Source organism: Bufo gargarizans, chromosome 4 (genome assembly GCF_014858855.1).
Source record: "Bufo gargarizans isolate SCDJY-AF-19 chromosome 4, ASM1485885v1, whole genome shotgun sequence".
NCBI classification, from domain to species: domain Eukaryota; kingdom Metazoa; phylum Chordata; class Amphibia; order Anura; family Bufonidae; genus Bufo; species Bufo gargarizans.
In genome coordinates, this window is record NC_058083.1 from 388,411,813 (window position 1) to 388,430,147 (window position 18,335).

Here is an 18,335-nt window from a genome sequence, read left to right on the forward strand (position 1 = left end):
CTTCTTAGCGATGATTTGGCAGTGTAATACTGCCGCCAATCCCCTGATGAACAAGCTTGCAGGTTTAAAAATCATTGTTTGCCAAAGGCAGTTCATGCTGTCTAATCACGATCTGCTGCCGCAAATAATGACTCATTCTCATTCGCTCCCCCTCATACAGTGGAGGAGATCGCTGCATGTAATAGCAGCAATCTCCTCCGCTGACCTGCACATGATTGCAGGAAAGAGACGCTTTCCTCCTGCAAATCGCCTGGATGATCTACTCGTCTAATATAGGTCTTACAGTTATGTATATTACTACTTGTACACTCATCTTTATATGAATGTGGTAAATAAAATGACTGTACAATAGTGTTCGCGATGCTCAGGTGTTTTACTGAGCACCCGAGCACAATGGAAGTCAATAGGAGAACCCCAGGAACCCCCTTCTCTGAAGAGAGGAGGGTGTCGGGACTCTAGTTTGGCTTAGGAGTCCCTGCTCTGGCTCCATATATAGCTATGTCTATATATGGAGTCAGTGCTTGGGGACACCCCAGTGTACTTAAATCTAACTTAGCCTGTATTTCAGAAAAGTTTCCTGCGGGATTCACACTCACAACCTTTTGTATTAGAGGCAAGGCACTTAACCACTCAGCTATAATAGCTGCATAGCCAGTTACTTTAAAAAAATAAAATAAAAAAATAAAATAAAATAAAATTTGACTTCTACTGTACTGTACTTCTACTGAGACCTATACAGTAGAAGTCTCATATTTTATTTTTAGTGAATGGCTATGCAGCTATATAGTGTAGTGTTTAAAGTTCTTAACTTTTTTTTTTTTTAGCAATTGCACATTTATTTTGTGCCATACATTTTTTACAATTACAAAAAAATATATAAAATATATAAATCTAATTTAACCTCTATTTTTGAAAAAGTTTGTGATGGGATTTGAACTCACAGCTTCTGCATCACATAGCAGAACTTTAACCACTACACTATATAGCTGCATAGCCTAATATATACACTAGTAAGTATTCCTGAAATACAGGCTAAATTAGAACACTGGGGTGTCCCCAAGCACTGACTCCATATATGGACATAACTATATATGGAGTCAGAGCAGGGACTCCTAAACCGCGGACTCACACTGAGGGATTCCCTCACTGTACAGCGATCTTCTGCATAGAAATAGAGGCTAAATTAGATTTAAATACACTGACTCGAGCACACGTGGTGTTTGGCCAAACTCTGCGATGTGCCGAGATGCTCGAGCCGCACTGGTGCTCGCATGCTCGCTCAACACTACTGTACAATTATCTATACAAAATTAATTCCACATGATATCATAGACCGTAAAGGTTTAAGCTACATTAACTTCACCTATACATTTTTAAAATACAAATCCCAAATACCCCAAGATGTCACTTTTAGAATGGTAGCAAAACTTGGAAATGTAATAAATTTTTGGAACTCTAAACTAGATTTATTGCTTATTCCTTTATTAAATTATATACAAAATTAGATTACCTCATAGCCTGGATAATCTCTATTAGCCTGGATAACCTAACATAGATTATTTTTACTATACTTTTTCCTGATTTACAGAGCTTTTTTTCCCCCAACCGTTATGATGTGCTTATACGAGGAGGTGTGAAATCAAAGCCAACATCGGGTAATGAGAAATTGGTTTCAGAAAACAAAGAAGAGAACCTTGATGAAGAAATGTCCCTTGTCCTTGGTGATTTAAGGTCTATGTCAATGTCAGCAGGAGGCACTCTAACATCTATGTCATCTCCTGGTTCCTCTGTTTGACCAGGAAAAGGCTTTTTCCACTTTGGAGCATTCAGTTGTACGGAAGGCAAATTTACATCCAAAGAGGCATCATCATTTTGGTACATTTGCAGCTTAGGTGGTGAGGCTTTAATGTCTCCTCTCACTTGTGGAATGTCTATATCAACACCCGGTCCTTCTGTTTGACCTGAGAATGGTTGTTTCCACTTTGGGTAATTCATTCGTGCAGATGGAAGATTGACATCTATATCCAGATCATCTAGTCCGTCACTTTCCAACTTTGGAGCAGACATATTCACATCTGGCACCACTGGGGCTTTTATTTTTGGTGTTTTGATGTTGGCAGATGGTGAACCTGTGCTGAACTTGGGTCCCTTTATTTGTGCTTGAACTATCTCTACACCAGGTACTTTTACCTGGCTATCATGTATGTCAATTTCAGGGGCTGATACTTTAGTGGAAGGCAATGCAATATTTCCTCCTGAGCTATCTAGACTAATTTTTGGTGCTTTTGCTTGAACATTTGGTATAGTAACTCCACTTTCCAATTCCGGTACTCTAACTTTCAAATCAACATTTTGTCCTTTAAATGTTGGAGGTTTTATGCTGGCACTTGGTAAGTTTGCATTTAACTCTGGAGTTTTTAGTTGAACACTAGCATCTGGCAATGAAGCATCAGGTGTTCTCACTTTGAAATCAAGATCATCTGCTCTAGATTTTCCAAATGTTGGCATCTTAAACTTTGGCATAGTCATCTTCTTATCAGATGCCTTAAGATTGACATTTGGTGCCCTAGCACTAATGTTTGGCAAAGTTGCACTTCCTTGTAAATTTGGAAGGGAAGGGGTATCTAACTTTGCAGACTCAATGCCTAAATCAACATCTGGAAAGCTAGATTTAGGGTGAAATATACGTAAAGTTGGAAACTTAAATTTTGATTCTTTGGCTTCAATGCGTGGTGCTTGTAACTCAAGTCCATCAATATTACCTCCTGACATATTAAATGTGGGTTTTTTAAATTTTGGGGGGCTAATTTTCTGCTCTTTACCTTTCAAATTTACCTCAGGAGTATTTATTCCTACTTGAGGAGTTTGAAATGAGCCATCTACTTGTGCATCTGGAGTTTTTAAATTTGGGCCTTTGAGTTGGAACGAAGGCATTTTATATTTTTGGTCTTTCATTTGTGCATCTGGTACTTTCAAATCAACCTGTGGAACATTTATATCCATTTTTGGTACATTTAAAGAGCCACCAGCTTCTATATCAGGTGCTTGCACATTTGGGCCTGTCATTTGGAATGAAGGCATTTTAAATTTTGGAGCTTTTAACTGTATTTCTGGACCTTTTGCATCAATATTTGGTGTCTTCATGTCCACATTTGGAGACTTTAACGACCCATCAATTTTTAAATCAGGAGTTTCAATCTTTGGACCAGACGTTTGGAAGGAAGGCAACTGAAATGATGGCATTTTAAATTTTGAAGTATTCATCTTTGCATCAGGAGCTTTCATATCAAGTTTGGGGCCATCAAAATCTACTTTTGGTGTGTTTAAGGAACCACCAACTTCTACATCAGGTGTTTCTAACTGTGGGCCTGACAATTTAACATTTGGCATTTTAAATGTGGGAGTTTTTACCTGTGCATCTGGACCTTTAACATTGATATTGGGTGCATTTACATCAACTTGTGGAGGTTTTAGAGACCCACCAACTTCTAAATTAGGAGCTTCAACCTTAGGACCAGACATTTGGAATGAAGGCATTTTAAATGAGGGCAAGTTAAATTTAGGGGGATTTATGTTTGCATCTGGTACTTTAACATCAATATCAGGGGAATTAAAATCTAACTGTGGACTTCTTAAAGACCCATCCACTTTTAAATCAGGTGTTTTTATATTTGGACCAGACGTTTGGAATGAAGGTAATTGAAATGATGGCATTTTAAATTTTGAAGTATTCATCTTTGCATCAGGAGCTTTCATATCAAGTTTGGGGCCATCAAAATCTACTTTTGGTGTGTTTAAGGAACCACCAACTTCTACATCAGGTGTTTCTAACTGTGGGCCTGACAATTTTACATTTGGCATTTTAAATGTGGGAGTTTTTACCTGTGCATCTGGACCTTTAACATTGATATTGGGTGCATTTACATCAACTTGTGGAGGTTTTAGAGACCCACCAACTTCTAAATTAGGAGCTTCAACCTTAGGACCAGACATTTGGAATGAAGGCATTTTAAATGAGGGCAAGTTAAATTTAGGGGGATTTATGTTTGCATCTGGTACTTTAACATCAATATCAGGGGAATTAAAATCTAATTGTGGACTTCTTAAAGACCCATCCACTTTTAAATCAGGTGTTTTTATATTTGGGCTTTTCATTTGAAAAGAAGGGAAGTTAAATGTGTTTTTTTTAAACTTAGGAGCACTTAAATCTGCATCAGGACCTTTTAGGTTGACTTGTGGTGCATTTAAATCTACTTTAGGAGCCGAAAAGGATGTATCAACACCTACATCAGGAGTCTGAATGTTTGGCCCAGACATTTCAAGTGAAGGTAATTTATTCTTAGGACCCTTAATATTGAAAGAGGGCAAATTAAATTTAGGACCTTTCATATCTACATCCGGAAAATCAATATTTGCATCTGGGCCAGTCAGATCTCCCTTTATTTTTGGAACTGAAACATTTACATTAGGAGCATTTACATCAAGGCTGGGGGCCTTAAGACCTGCATTCACAGTTCCAGTTTTGACTTGTGGAGTTTTAAAACTAAAGTCAGCATCAGGCATTCCCTTTTTGCTAAATAAGTTGAAAGAAGGCATCTTAAATTTTGATTTTGTTTCTAGTTTTGGAACTTCAAGGTTAACATCTGGAGTCTTTGGTGATGGAAATTTTATTGCACCTTTAGGCATGTCAACATTAACTTCAGGGCCTTTAAATTCAGAAGTCTTCACATCTAATTTAGGAAGATCAACATTGAGCTCTGGGGCCTTTAATTTAGGTGCTTTTAAGTCTGCTTTAGGAAGATCCACATTGACTTCTGGACCTTTTAATTCTGGAGGATTTAAATCTACGCCTGGAAATTTTAGTTTTGGAACTTTCATGTCTAATTTCGGTAAATCAAGATTTACATCTGGAATTTTCATTTTGGGGGGTTTTATGTCAGAAGTAGGTAGGTCAACATTCACATCTGGACCCTGAAATTTTGGGATGTTTAAATCTGCCTTTGGAATGTCCATGTTTACTTCTGGACCTTTAAATTTTGGAATTTTGATATCGGCTTTAGGAAGATCAATATTCATCTCTGGTCCCTTGAATTTAGGAATTCCAAGATCAGCATCAGGAACTTTGAAAGAAGCACTGGGAATGTCAACATCTGGACCTTTAAGTTTTGGTGCTTTGATATCAGCTTTAGGAAGGTCTATGTTAACATTTGGACCTTTCAGGTTTGGCAAATGTAAATCTGGTTTGGGCAGATCAACATTTAGCTCTGGACCTTTTATCTTTGGTAAGTTTATGTTAGGTTTTGGTATATCAATTTTCATATCAGGAAATTTGGGGCCCTTAATACCGCCCTTTGGTAGGTCCACATTAATTTCAGGTCCTTTAAGTTGAGGGCTATTTAAACTGATATCGGGGATATTAGCGTTGAGATCTGGGCCATTTAGTTTGGGAACTTTTACATCAGTTTTAGGAAACTGAATATTCATATCTGGACCTTTAAGTTTTGGAACCTGAAAATCAGCTTTAGGAAGGTCCACATTTACCTCTGGAGCTTTCACCTTCGGAATGTTTATGTCCGCTTTAGGAACATCAATGCTGACATCAGGAAATTTTCCTACCTTCATATCCATTTTAGGAAGATCTACATTAAGTTCTGGTGCCTTGATTTGTGAAGATTCAATGCTAGTTTTGGGGATGTTTACATTCATTTCTGGACCTTTGTATTTTGGAAAGTCAACATTTACCTTTGGATTTTTGAATTTTGGGCCTTGTATATCTGCTTTAGGGAGAGTCACATTCAAGTTAGGACCTTGGGCATTTGGGAGACCAGCATCAAGTTCAGGAACTTTGACAGATCCTGATATGTTTGGAACATTAAAATCCACATCCTGATCAGACTTTTTAGAATGGAAAAGGTTTAGTGAGGGTACTTTAAACTTGGGCCCTTTTATATTTGTAGAACCAAAGCTTACATCGGAGATATTCCCTTTACCTGAGATACTTGGTGTGGTGAGATCCATTCCTGAAAATTTTGTTTTACCATCTACTGCTGCATCAGGAAACTCCACATTTGGGGCTTTCAGATTCACATCAACATTTGGAACACCGTTCTGTGCCTGTGACATGTTAAATGAAGGTGCTTTAAAATCTGCATCTATATTAGGGGCATTTATTTTTGGCACTGAAACATTAACAGAGGACATTTGATAATCTGGAAGACTCCCTTTAACTGGTGAACCTTTAACATTGATTCTTGGTGCTTTGATCTGTACATCATTGATTTGCCCATATACATTTGGAGCATTGAGCTCCGGATATGTAATTCCAGACATCTGCATGGATGAGCCAAATGCAGTCATTTTGTCGTTTGTCATTGGTGATTTACGTTGCCCTTCTCTAGTGCCTTGTTGGGACAAATCTTGCATAGAGACTGAACCTTTAAGGTATCTGCGAATCTTGCTGTTGAAGATTTCATCATATGCCAAAGTATTCACAGCCTATAAAAAGAAAATTATTATTAGTTTCACTCCTGTGGAACTAGTTTACTGTAGTATAATTGATCAATGGAGGCTTACTCACCACCTTATCTGTTTTTAGAGAGAATGGACTGACTGGAGAGAGCGGTGCTCCGTTTTTTGTATGCAGCTGGACACTAGTTTTGTAAGGCTCTGCAGCTTTCAAAATGTTAAGTACTTCTGCTTTGTGTAGGTTATCGAAATATATAGTGGCCCCAAGAAGCTCATCTCCTAAAATGCAAGAACGCTTCATTAATACATGAATTGGGTAATTTTGTCTATGTAACTAATAGCATAAGAAGCTTTATCTATATAAAGCATACATGCAAGAATAGGCTCCAACATGTGTGGGGTTTCGCTCTGGCAGACAGAATTAGTGGACGCACTATAGAAGCAACAATAAGTTCTTTGGATTAAACAGTTCAGTGTTTTATTCACACTTTAGGCAAGTGACAAAACAAGCAGTCATAATCAAACAAAAAGACACCTTACGGTGTTGGTGGTAATTTACACCATGAGGCAATTTTGCCTCAGAGTCCTTGACCATAGCAGCACCAACCTTTTTTCACGCCAAACAAGTAGCAAGCCTTCATCCAGACACAAGGATCCCAGATCCCAACACAGAGACACGGCTTCTGAGCCCAGCTGCCTATTTAAGGACAGCCAGGTGCTGCCAAAACCCGGATCGGCACTTAAAATCCGGTCCAGTATTTGACCTCACCTGGCTGTAAATCAACCCCGCAGCACATGCTGGGAGGAAAATACCTTCTTTTCTCAGACAAAACCTCTCACTGTGTCACACATGCCATAACATCTCACTGTAAGTTTGTTGTCCTTTCATGTCATCTTCCTATTCCTTGTAGTACAAGGGTAGCATTGTGCTATGACTTTTTACCCTTTTTCTGCGTTTTTGGACCTACTGGATTAAGAAATCATTAGGCTACAGGCAGGGTAGATTTAGGATTCAGTGCACTAAATGTTTTTTTTTTTTTTTTTGCAAGTACTTATTTATCTGACTTCTGTGAGTATATGGGATAAAGTATTTTATGTTTTTTATTATGGAGGTGTTTACATGTATTTTTCTATAACCTCTAGATAGGGATTTGGTGCAGTTCAAACATCAACTCCGTATACGGTCATCTGAACTGGAGAGATGTTTTCAATAATGCAAGCACACTAACATTCATTTTCTGCATTGCATTTTTCTGTCTGTGTACAAAGCTTTTTCTCTAATGGTGCCCATGCATATTAGATGTAAGTTGGTGGAAATCTGCAATGCCCAATCTGACAGCACATACGAGGGAAAGAAGGTTCGAACATGTTGGATTTGGAAATGCTAAATTCTTTATTTCCTGTGGTAGATGAGCAGTTTGCAGCCGCTTTTACTGATCTCCTCATGTATGCATATCCTGCAGTGTGCAAAAGCTCTTTCTAAAAGTGAATGGGCATGTCGAAGGGTCTTTCCAGATTTTAAACCTGTTTGGGTAGCCCCCTCCTTCTGGGCTTGTGGAAAGAAGCATACTTAACTGCTCCCCAACGCTCAGTTCTAGCTTCTTTAATCCACCTCTACGGATTGATTTTAATAGAAAATGTTTTTTGGAAAAAAAAAAACATTTTGGGCTATTATTTTCCTGTGTTGATCTTTCAAAAATTGTTGCAACCAGTTGTTAGCATTAAGTCAGTAAGGAAATATAAAATATGCTACAAACAGTGCATTTTTGTGGTGCGTTTTTTGGGTCAGTGGAGTTTTTTTGCTGAAAAAATGCTGGAAAAAAGCAACATTTTTTTTTAAATGTGTGAATGTTAAATAGGCACCACAAAATATATGACATTCATGACCTTTTTTTTTACAAGCCAAAAAATGTCAGAGAAATGCTATAGGGCTCATATTTAATGTTACTTCTGGTGCCCTATGATTTCTGTTTATGGGGGAAAACCTGCATAACCCCTTCAACCAGTAGCTCTGTAACTCACATATGCCATGAGCATTGCAGTGACTTGAGGTTGATATTCCACATCTACTCTAAGTAATAAACCCTGATTTGGCCACTGCCTCTGGCTGTTACAGCTTTACTGCATCTGGAGGCAATTTGTATTCTCCATATTGATTATGAAATTGAAATAACATATACAGTATTACCTGTTGTGTGGACTGCTCTGTATTATATGCAGTGTATTTTATGTGGCAACATAAATTGATAAATGCTGTTTTGTTGAAGGACAGGACTGGCATTGGCATTGAATAGTGAATTTCTGTTAATGGTAGGTGTAGAGAAACCATTACCTGTCTAGAGTAAACCTCATGTCCATAGGGATTTTAACTATTTAGTAATCAGGAAAAAATGTAATGGTAAAAGAGTATATCACTTTTGGGACCCCTAACAATCAGATGATACCATCATGGAGAGCAGCCTGAATAAGCAGTGCATGTCACTCATTGAAATCATGTCTTGCACAGACGTTGCAGTGTGGCACAGCATTCTTCTCTGATTGGTGGGAGTACCCTCTCTATGAAAATACCTTGTAGGGCATGTCAAAAGGAGTTGTCTTAACCAGACTTATGCCAGAAAGCATAGATTTCAGTTTCTGGAGCAAGAACCTCCCAAGAAAATTCTTAAAGTGTCACTGAGCTTTCAAAAAAACATTTGATAGGTCATAGTGTCATACAAAGGTATTGCTCGATGGCGGTCTGAAGGCTGAGACCTCCACTGACCTCTAGAACAAGGAGAGAGAGGCGCTCACATAGCGCACTCTCTCTCACTCATGCAAGAGATGGGCTCAATAGAAAGACTGAGAGCCCGTCTTGATGCAGCAAGGAGTGAGTGAACAATATAGGAGCGCTTCTCTCTCCTTGTTCTAGCGCTTAGTGGAGGTCTCAGCACTCGTTCCTCCACCAATCAAAACCTTTGTTATGTCACTATGACACATCTTTTTTTTTTTTAAAGCTCAGTGACCCTTTAAACTACCTTCAAGTCTTATGAAAGTTTGCAAGTAGAACCAGACGCTGTAGCCGTCAAATGTAAAATTGTACAAAATAGATGATTTCCTTGTCTGCCAAAAATTCTTGAAAAGAATTGGACATGACATACCTTCTTTCAGTCCCAAAGAACTTGCAATAGGGTCATTATGTTTTATCCCAGCAACAACAACACTCCCATTGTCATCATCCAAGGTCAGCAGATCAGAAATGCTTCCGGGGCGTCCGGTGAGGAGCACCTTATTGTTGTTTTCCAATATATAACTCTGAAAGAATAAGAGAGTAGAGATCCTAGATATTTCAATTTGTAGAACCACTATTTGGACATAGGATGGGTTCTTGTATCTTCTAGAAACTGAATGATATGCTGTACAATAGAAACTTGTTATTGCTTAGGATAATATACTAATGTGCTAGTGACAAAAGCAGTGGTTACTCTGCAATGTATTTCGTGCAAGTAAAAGTCCTTCCAACTATAGATTGTGTAACCTTTTACACAAAATGTTCACACTTAGGGTATGGTCACATACTCAGGTTTCCTGACGCAGTTTTGGAAGCCAAAATCAGAAGTGAATTTAAAAAAGAGAAATCTTATCGGTCCTTTTTACTTTCTCTACTTTTATGATCCACTTCTGACTTTGGCTTCCAAAATGGCATCAAGAAACCTAAACATATTGTGCCCGTACCCTAAAGCATACTGAATATACAGGGAGTGCAGAATTATTAGGCAAATGAGTATTTTGACCACATCATCCTCTTTATGCATGTTGTCTTACTCCAAGCTGTATAGGCTCGAAAGCCTACTACCAATTAAGCATATTAGGTGATGTGCATCTCTGTAATGAGAAGGGGTGTGGTCTAATGACATCAACACCCTATATCAGGTGTGCATAATTATTAGGCAACTTCCTTTCCTTTGGCAAAATGGGTCAAAAGAAGCACTTGACAGGCTCAGAAAAGTAAAAAATAGTGAGATATCTTGCAGAGGGATGCAGCACTCTTAAAATTGCAAAGCTTCTGAAGCGTGATCATCGAACAATCAAGCGTTTCATTCAAAATAGTCAACAGGGTCGCAAGAAGCGTGTGGAAAAACCAAGGTGCAAAATAACTGCCCATGAACTGAGAAAAGTCAAGTGTGCAGCTGCCAAGATGCCACTTGCCACCAGTTTGGCCATATTTCAGAGCTGCAACATCACTGGAGTGCCCAAAAGCACAAGGTGTGCAATACTCAGAGACATGGCCAAGGTAAGAAAGGCTGAAAGACGACCACCACTGAACAAGACACACAAGCTGAAACGTCAAGACTGGGCCAAGAAATATCTCAAGACTGATTTTTCTAAGGTTTTATGGACTGATGAAATGAGAGTGAGTCTTGATGGGCCAGATGGATGGGCCCGTGGCTGGATTGGTAAAGGGCAGAGAGCTCCAGTCCGACTCAGACGCCAGCAAGGTGGAGGTGGAGTACTGGTTTGGGCTGGTATCATCAAAGATGAGCTTGTGGGGCCTTTTCGGGTTGAGGATGGAGTCAAGCTCAACTCCCAGTCCTACTGCCAGTTTCTGGAAGACACCTTCTTCAAGCAGTGGTACAGGAAGAAGTCTGCATCCTTCAAGAAAAACATGATTTTCATGCAGGACAATGCTCCATCACACACGTCCAAGTACTCCACAGCGTGGCTGGCAAGAAAGGGTATAAAAGAAGAAAATCTAATGACATGGCCTCCTTGTTCACCTTATCTGAACCCCATTGAGAACCTGTGGTCCATCATCAAATGTGAGATTTACAAGGAGGGAAAACAGTACACCTCCCTGAACAGTGTCTGGGAGGCTGTGGTTGCTGCTGCACGCAATGTTGATGGTGAACAGATCAAAACACTGACAGAATCCATGGATGGCAGGCTTTTGAGTGTCCTTGCAAAGAAAGGTGGCTATATTGGTCACTGATTTGTTTTTCTTTTGTTTTTGAATGTCAGAAATGTATATTTGTGAATGTTGAGATGTTATATTGGTTTCACTGGTAAAAATAAATAATTGAAATGGGTATATATTTGTTTTTTGTTAAGTTGCCTAATAATTATGCACAGTAATAGTCACCTGCACACACAGATATCCCCCTAAAATAGCTAAAACTAAAAACAAACTAAAAACTACTTCCAAAAATATTCAGCTTTGATATTAATGAGTTTTTTGGGTTCATTGAGAACATGGTTGTTGTTCAATAATAAAATTAATCCTCAAAAATACAACTTGCCTAATAATTCTGCACTCCCTGTATTTCAGTCTAACCATCTGCCTTTTACAGTACTCATATGTTTTTGCTCTGATTTATTATGTTGAAAAATGATCAGTCAACAAATGCTGTTCCTTTCTATGGGAATCATCTAGTGAATGCCAATGTGTACCAGTCTGTATCAACTAACATACTGTATTAGTCTTTATTCTGTTTTATCAGCAGGTGACAGACTAAAATTGATGCAAGCAAATGTGATTTTTTCATTAGTTGACATCACTCACAGAGTAAAAAAGGGAACCTAAATACAAATCAAAAGTTAAAAGGTGACAAGAACATTGCAAATCCACACCAACCAGTGTCATGCTGGTGTTGTGGGTCACACCTAAAGTACAAAGGGTGAAATTTATTGTGCACCTCTTAATAAATATGACACATCTCAATCCAAAGCAGATGGGCCTAGATTAACTAATCATAAAGTTAGCGTTAGTTTAGACTGGCTGTCAAGACCTGCACCAGATGGATCACAGAGGCTCAAGCTGGGTGATAAATCTGGTGCAGCGTAGGTACTAACCAACTAACTAATACTAACTATTGGTTGGCTTACTTGGAGACAGATTTTTACACCAAAATTATGGCATAATTTTGGTGCAAAATGGCACAACATAACCCTAACCCCATCCCTTTCTAGTGAAGCCACACCTGTTTTCTGATAAACCCCACCCCCTTTGTTGAGCGTGTAGGAAAAAAACCAAAGGTGGGTCTAGATTATCTAATCATAAAGATAGCGTTAGTTTAGACTGGCTGTCTACACCTGCGCCAGATGGATCACAGAGGCTCAGGCTGGGTGGTAAATTTGGTGCAAGGATAGGCACTAACTAACTAATACTAATTATTGGTTGGCTTTCTCAGAGACTGATTTTTATGCCAGAATTGTTGCACAATTTTGGTGCAAAATGGCACATCCTAGACCCTATCGCTTTCCTGTGAAGCCATTCATTCTCTCTGTTAAACCGCACCCCGTTTGTTGAGTGTGTAGGAAAAAAGTGTAGGACCCTAGATGTGCCAACCTGAACCAAACAGATTTTTGGCATAGACACATTAGTAAATCTTGTTCAGCATGTATAAATGTAAAGAACTACAAGTAGCAATCAAAAATATGTATGAAAATTATTTTGAATACATTTAGAGCTAGATACATGGAATGGGGGTAGACACCCTATTGAACGACAATAAAGGGGATCTTTGAGACCGGAACCCTTTCGACACTTAACATCAGCACTCCAGCGCCGAGCTCCATTCTCCAGAAGTGCTGTCTACACGCATGTCGCCCATATAGACCAATCAATGGCATCATTGATTGTCCGGCAGCAGTGACGTACATGTAGACGGCACGTCACACTTTTGGTCCAGCAGGGACCAGACACGGAAGAGAAGGGTGTTTGGTGCTGGAACCAGAGCACTGGTCACAGGTGAGTCTATTTTTTTTTAAAACTTGCACTCTACTGGCACATATAAAAAAAGGAGTTCCTGGTCTCAGAGGAATACTTAAGGCTAGGTCTACATGGTGACACTGGTCACTGCTGGATTATTTGCGACTCACGTTCCGATCCCATTGATTTGTATAGGATCATCGCTACTCTGTAATTTTGGCCAAAGCAGCTGTTGTACGACCAGTGTTGTCTAGCTGTAAAGTAGATGTATGAAATTATGTCTGCTGATCACAGCGTCAGTATTAACTATAGCCTCAATTTTCTAATTTTATGGAACAAATGGTTCTACAGATAAAACGCGAAAAATTAGAATATCGTGCAAAAGTCCATTTATTTCAGTCATGCAAATTAAAAGGAATTGCATTAATGCAGCTTAAAATTTTTATTTTGTGAAAAGGTTCAATATTCTAGGCTCAAAGTGTCACACTCTAGACAGCTAATTAATACCCCATACCCCCTGAGCAAACGGTACCTCAAAATTGAGACTTTGGGGTTTTATAAGCGGTAAGCCATAATCATCCAAATTATAACAAAAAAAGGCTTGAAATATCTCGCTTTGCATGTAAAGAGTCTCATATATTCAACTTTTAAGTTGCATTACTGAAATAAATGAACTTTGCGCGATATTCTAATTTTTCGAGTTTCACCTGTATATAATTGCATAGAAAAACATGCATACATTTTTTTTTAAGTCAAGAGTAACTTCAGCAGTGTTTGCACAGACCACATAACACAATGCTCACCCAGCTCTTCTTACTGTGACTTGTCGCTAAGGTTTTACACAGTTGTCATATGCAGCAACAGCATATTTTGAGATATAATCACAGAAAAAGGTATGTGCGTGATGTGTCAAACTTAAGCATCTAGCATAACATAGAAGTTACCGTAAACCATGTATATATACAGTACTCACCATTTTGCATACAATGTCACACTTTCATGCTATGCAGGATCTTCTCACATATCTATCAAAACAAAGGTAAATACCTTAGATCAAATTATCAGATAAACACAGACGTAAATGTTATGATACAATGTAGCAACACACACTGTGAAATATGCAGCCCCTCGACAGTTAGGTCTGCAAATGTAGCAAGCAGTGAAGTAGGTGAAAGCCATGGACCACTGGTTGTGTTTTAGCAGCATTTTTTTCTTAAAATGAATATGTGTACCATGTTAGTTTTTGAATTTTTTTCTGCCATTTATTAGAGAAGGTAATGCACACCAAAAACCATACTTTAGTGGCAAAAATGCCATTAAAGAACACAAAAACACCTTTAAAAACCTATGTATTAACCCACCCTAAGGCATCTTTTACACAGTCAGTATTTGGTCAGTATTTCTGCATCACTATTTATAAGCCAAAATTAGTTGGTTCAAAATGCAGAAGAGGCACAAATATTTCTATTATACCTCTGTAGGTTCCACATCCATATTGACCATGTCAATCAGGCCTAAGGGTGGTTTCATGCCACATCTTTTATTTTATTTTAAATAGACCTCTATAGGAACAAAAAAAGTTTTACTGCGGAGAGGACTCCAGCAAAACGTAAAACGGAAGGATCCATTATGCAGGCCATAGACTTCTATTATGAGGAATGAATAACAGAATGCCTCTAAAGGCATTCTGTTATGCATTCCCTCAAGGAATTGCATTATGGTCCCTGGTAACGGAATTCATAAGCAATTCAGTAAAAACCACAACCCGAACACAAACTTGAACTTCAAAATATGAAATTCGCTCATCCCTAATACTGACATTAACCCCTTCACTGGCTTAGACCACCAAGCCCACCAGTTTTACTGACATTATACTCTTTACTTACTGGGTTGGTAGAAGTGCAGGCTGAACTTGCATGGGACCAATGTAAACATTGCATAACAGTCACATCACAGGGTCATATTCATTCCTGAGATGGTCTAAAATGTCCTCCTGACTTAGTGTTCCTCTTTTTTTTATTAGCACTATATGAACCTTATAAAATAAAGCTGATTTATGGAAGCACATCTTTCAGACTATAATCTTGGTGACAACTTGAAAGCGGTAATCTGTAAAATGACCACTATACTTTGTCAAAGTTCAAACACTGTGATCTTTGTGATGTTATTGTCTCATAACAAATGTAATTGGTGTCCTTATGACAAAATGCGTCTTTTAAACTCTGAATAATAGGGTGTTGGGAATACTTGTATCTTATCCCTCCAAGATGAAATAGCACACTTACCTCCTGCTCTAACTTGATTTTAGACTGTCAAAGCAGTTTTAGGAGGATATTGCTCATTATTTGTCAACTATATTATAAAACAGTTGTTCCACTACTCAATATAACTGTGACCCACAAGAATACTATATAGCCCACTCATCATATTGTCTAGCCATTGAACCTACATCATACATTCTATATTTTACTTAATATCAATCATCTAGCAGATATTTGCCAATCCCTAAAATCTATGACTGGTCCCACCATCCATCCATCTCCTATGAATGTCAATATAATTGCAAGTCCATAATTCTAATACATTGTCTTGCTCAAAGGAGGTCTTCACCTTTAAAGGGGTTATATTTGATCACCTTATAGGGGTTTTCTGAGTGTTTTATACTAAGAAGGCTGGCTTGACATCACCCTTCTGCCCTACATTTAACATACATTTAGAAAAAAAAAAAGGATCCAAAACATAGTACACTAAATTTTTTCATCCCGCAGAGTCCAGTAAAAAAAAAAAGTATACTTTTTTTTACAATGCAACTCCATGGTGACAGATGCCATGTATGGCACCCGTCAAAGGCATCCATTTAACGTATACGCTTTTCTCTATACATTAAACATAAGACAAAACCGTGATGTAAACCCTAGCCTAACCTATCCGTCATCAGTATCTGATCGGCGGGGGTCTGACACTCGGTACCCCCGCCATTCAGCTGTTTGAGCAGGCACTGCAGCCTTCTCTCTGCTCCCCAAGCACAGTGCCATACATGTTATAGTGCCTGTGCTTGGTATCACAGCTCAGCCCCTTTCACTTGAATGGGACTGAGCTGCACCCAGGCCACACGAGAAGGCCATGGCGCTCACTGGAGTGCTGTGGCCTCCCCAACACTGGTCAGATAAAACAGTTGGAAAACCCCTTTAAAGGGTCTGCTTTATTTAAGAAAATAGCGCCATGTGATGTGTAAGTAAATGGAGCAGAGCTGTAATACATAGATGAGTATAACTAAAGTATAATGAGTATAACTAAAGTAAGGGCCGGGAGGGCAGAGTTCTGGAAACATTTGAACTAGCTGTGCGCTGCTGCTTCCGTAACTCCCATAGAAGTAGCTCAACAAATACACTCCTTTTACCGGAAATAGTGTAACTTGCTGTGCTATGCTATTTGCATAGCTCCTATCCACTGCTGTAGAAGTTATGGAAACAGAAGAACACGGCCAACTTGGATGTTTCCGCAACTCTGGGCATCCCCAGCCGGACCTTACACAGGTTAGTCCTTGCTCGACCATGAAAGGTCAGGATGAGAATACTCTTTCAAATCATCTTCAAACACTCGTTATGCCTATTTTAAGTCAAAGCCATGTAGTTTCCCTACTGGGGCAGAGGAAGAGGTGATATTTCAAATTAATAATTGTCTGGTCGGCAATTTTATGGATATGGGTCTAAAATGTGAAGTTGAAGAACAATGGAGGGTTGGGCTGGCCAATGAAACCTTGGGTGGGTCTAAGCTCTGACACAATAATGAGCCCCTTATAAAACAGGGTACCTAGGCGGCTCTGGCAGAACATAATTTGGAGTTGACCTTGGAACCAATAACCACCAGATATCTTAATGATCAATAACCGTATTTATGATAGGTCCTGAATGTGCAATGATGACAAAAATGCCTTAAAAGTGATTGTGTATATGCCCTGTATACACAGAGGGTGGGTCCTAAGAATAATTTAGTCTGGTGCACCCAAGGAAATTCAGTCTGATGCTGGGACAATCAGTACAACCAATATGATTGTTTTAACTTCCTCTCCATCACTGGATAGCTGATATTCTACCAGGACAAAAGCTATAGGGGATGCAGAGGCAGAAGTCATATCTAGGAAATGGTACCTGAGGGGGTGCAAAGGCCCATCTGTCACTAAAGAAGACATCAGTGTCATAAATAGCACATGGTGGGTGGGGGCCCTGTTGCAGATTCTGCACTAGGGTCAGGAGCTTTAAGTTGCACCAATGTGGTCTACTGTACTGTACGTTTGCAATGCATGATGAGTTTCTAAAAAATATATTCTGGTTTTATTTTTAAAGCTCTGACACATTACATTCTTTATTACTTGAAGTATAAGATACACCTAAGCTTGGGGACATTTCTCTCCCAGCTTGTACACATAAAGTAAAGCCTGTGCAAAAATGTAACACAACCACATTCCTGAAGCTTCACAAAATGTCAACCTGTGATTAAAAAAACATGAACACACTCAGTCCGAAGCAATAATTTCAGACTGCTTGCTTCTGCTGGGGCTGAGCGGTACAGAAGACACAGTGGCCCCTGGGGTCAAAAGCTTGGTACCACTAATTTGGCTTATGCTTAGATATCAAATGGGATGTACTTTACATTCAATAGATAGATATATAGATAGATATGTAGCCAGCTGCTGAGGGGGATAGGAGTTGTAGTGGCCCTGATGAGATGATGTGTTGTGTCACAGGGCACTCCCTCATTTCGTCGCTCCCTGGGGTTCGGTGCAGTAAATAAGTCATGTCAAGGAACCAGGCAAAGATTATAGTGCAATTAACACCTTTCTTTTACTGAGTGCAAAAACAAAAAAACAGCACATCCAGTAGCAGTTCATGCAAAGTGCAATTTCTCCTCAAATATAATGGGGTATGGTGGCTGGAAATGTGGCAGAAAATGATACTCAGAGGTTTGCTAGCTGACAATATCTCTCTCCTTATTGCCTTCCAGCTGTACTCTGGCACCTGTGGCTGTGGGTGTCCACTGTATGATGCCGGCTTCTAGCTATGACTGTCCTGAACTGTTGTGGTGGTGTCTTAATGTGTTTGTCTGTATAGCTTGATTGCTTGACGACTCTGCTGACAATAATATGCCATATTTTACAGATCTTCTGTAGCCTGGAACCCTGCAG

The 18,335-nt window shown here is 39.1% G+C and overlaps 1 protein-coding gene across 1 annotated transcript in view; it reads right to left on the reverse strand.

The window, feature by feature from the left end:
• Positions 1-872: 872 nt before the first annotated feature.
• The window catches only part of LOC122936135 (neuroblast differentiation-associated protein AHNAK-like), a 39,166-nt gene continuing 21,703 nt past the window's right edge, over positions 873-18,335 (reverse strand). The window contains exons 2-5 of the mRNA XM_044292168.1: positions 14,124-14,175; positions 9,603-9,756; positions 6,578-6,744; positions 873-6,495 (exon numbers count right to left, since the gene is read on the reverse strand). Coding sequence (XP_044148103.1) covers positions 1,609-6,495; positions 6,578-6,744; positions 9,603-9,756; positions 14,124-14,126 — 5,211 coding nt within the window. The 5' untranslated portion in view covers positions 14,127-14,175 and the 3' untranslated portion in view covers positions 873-1,608. The remainder of the gene's footprint in view (positions 6,496-6,577; positions 6,745-9,602; positions 9,757-14,123; positions 14,176-18,335) is intronic.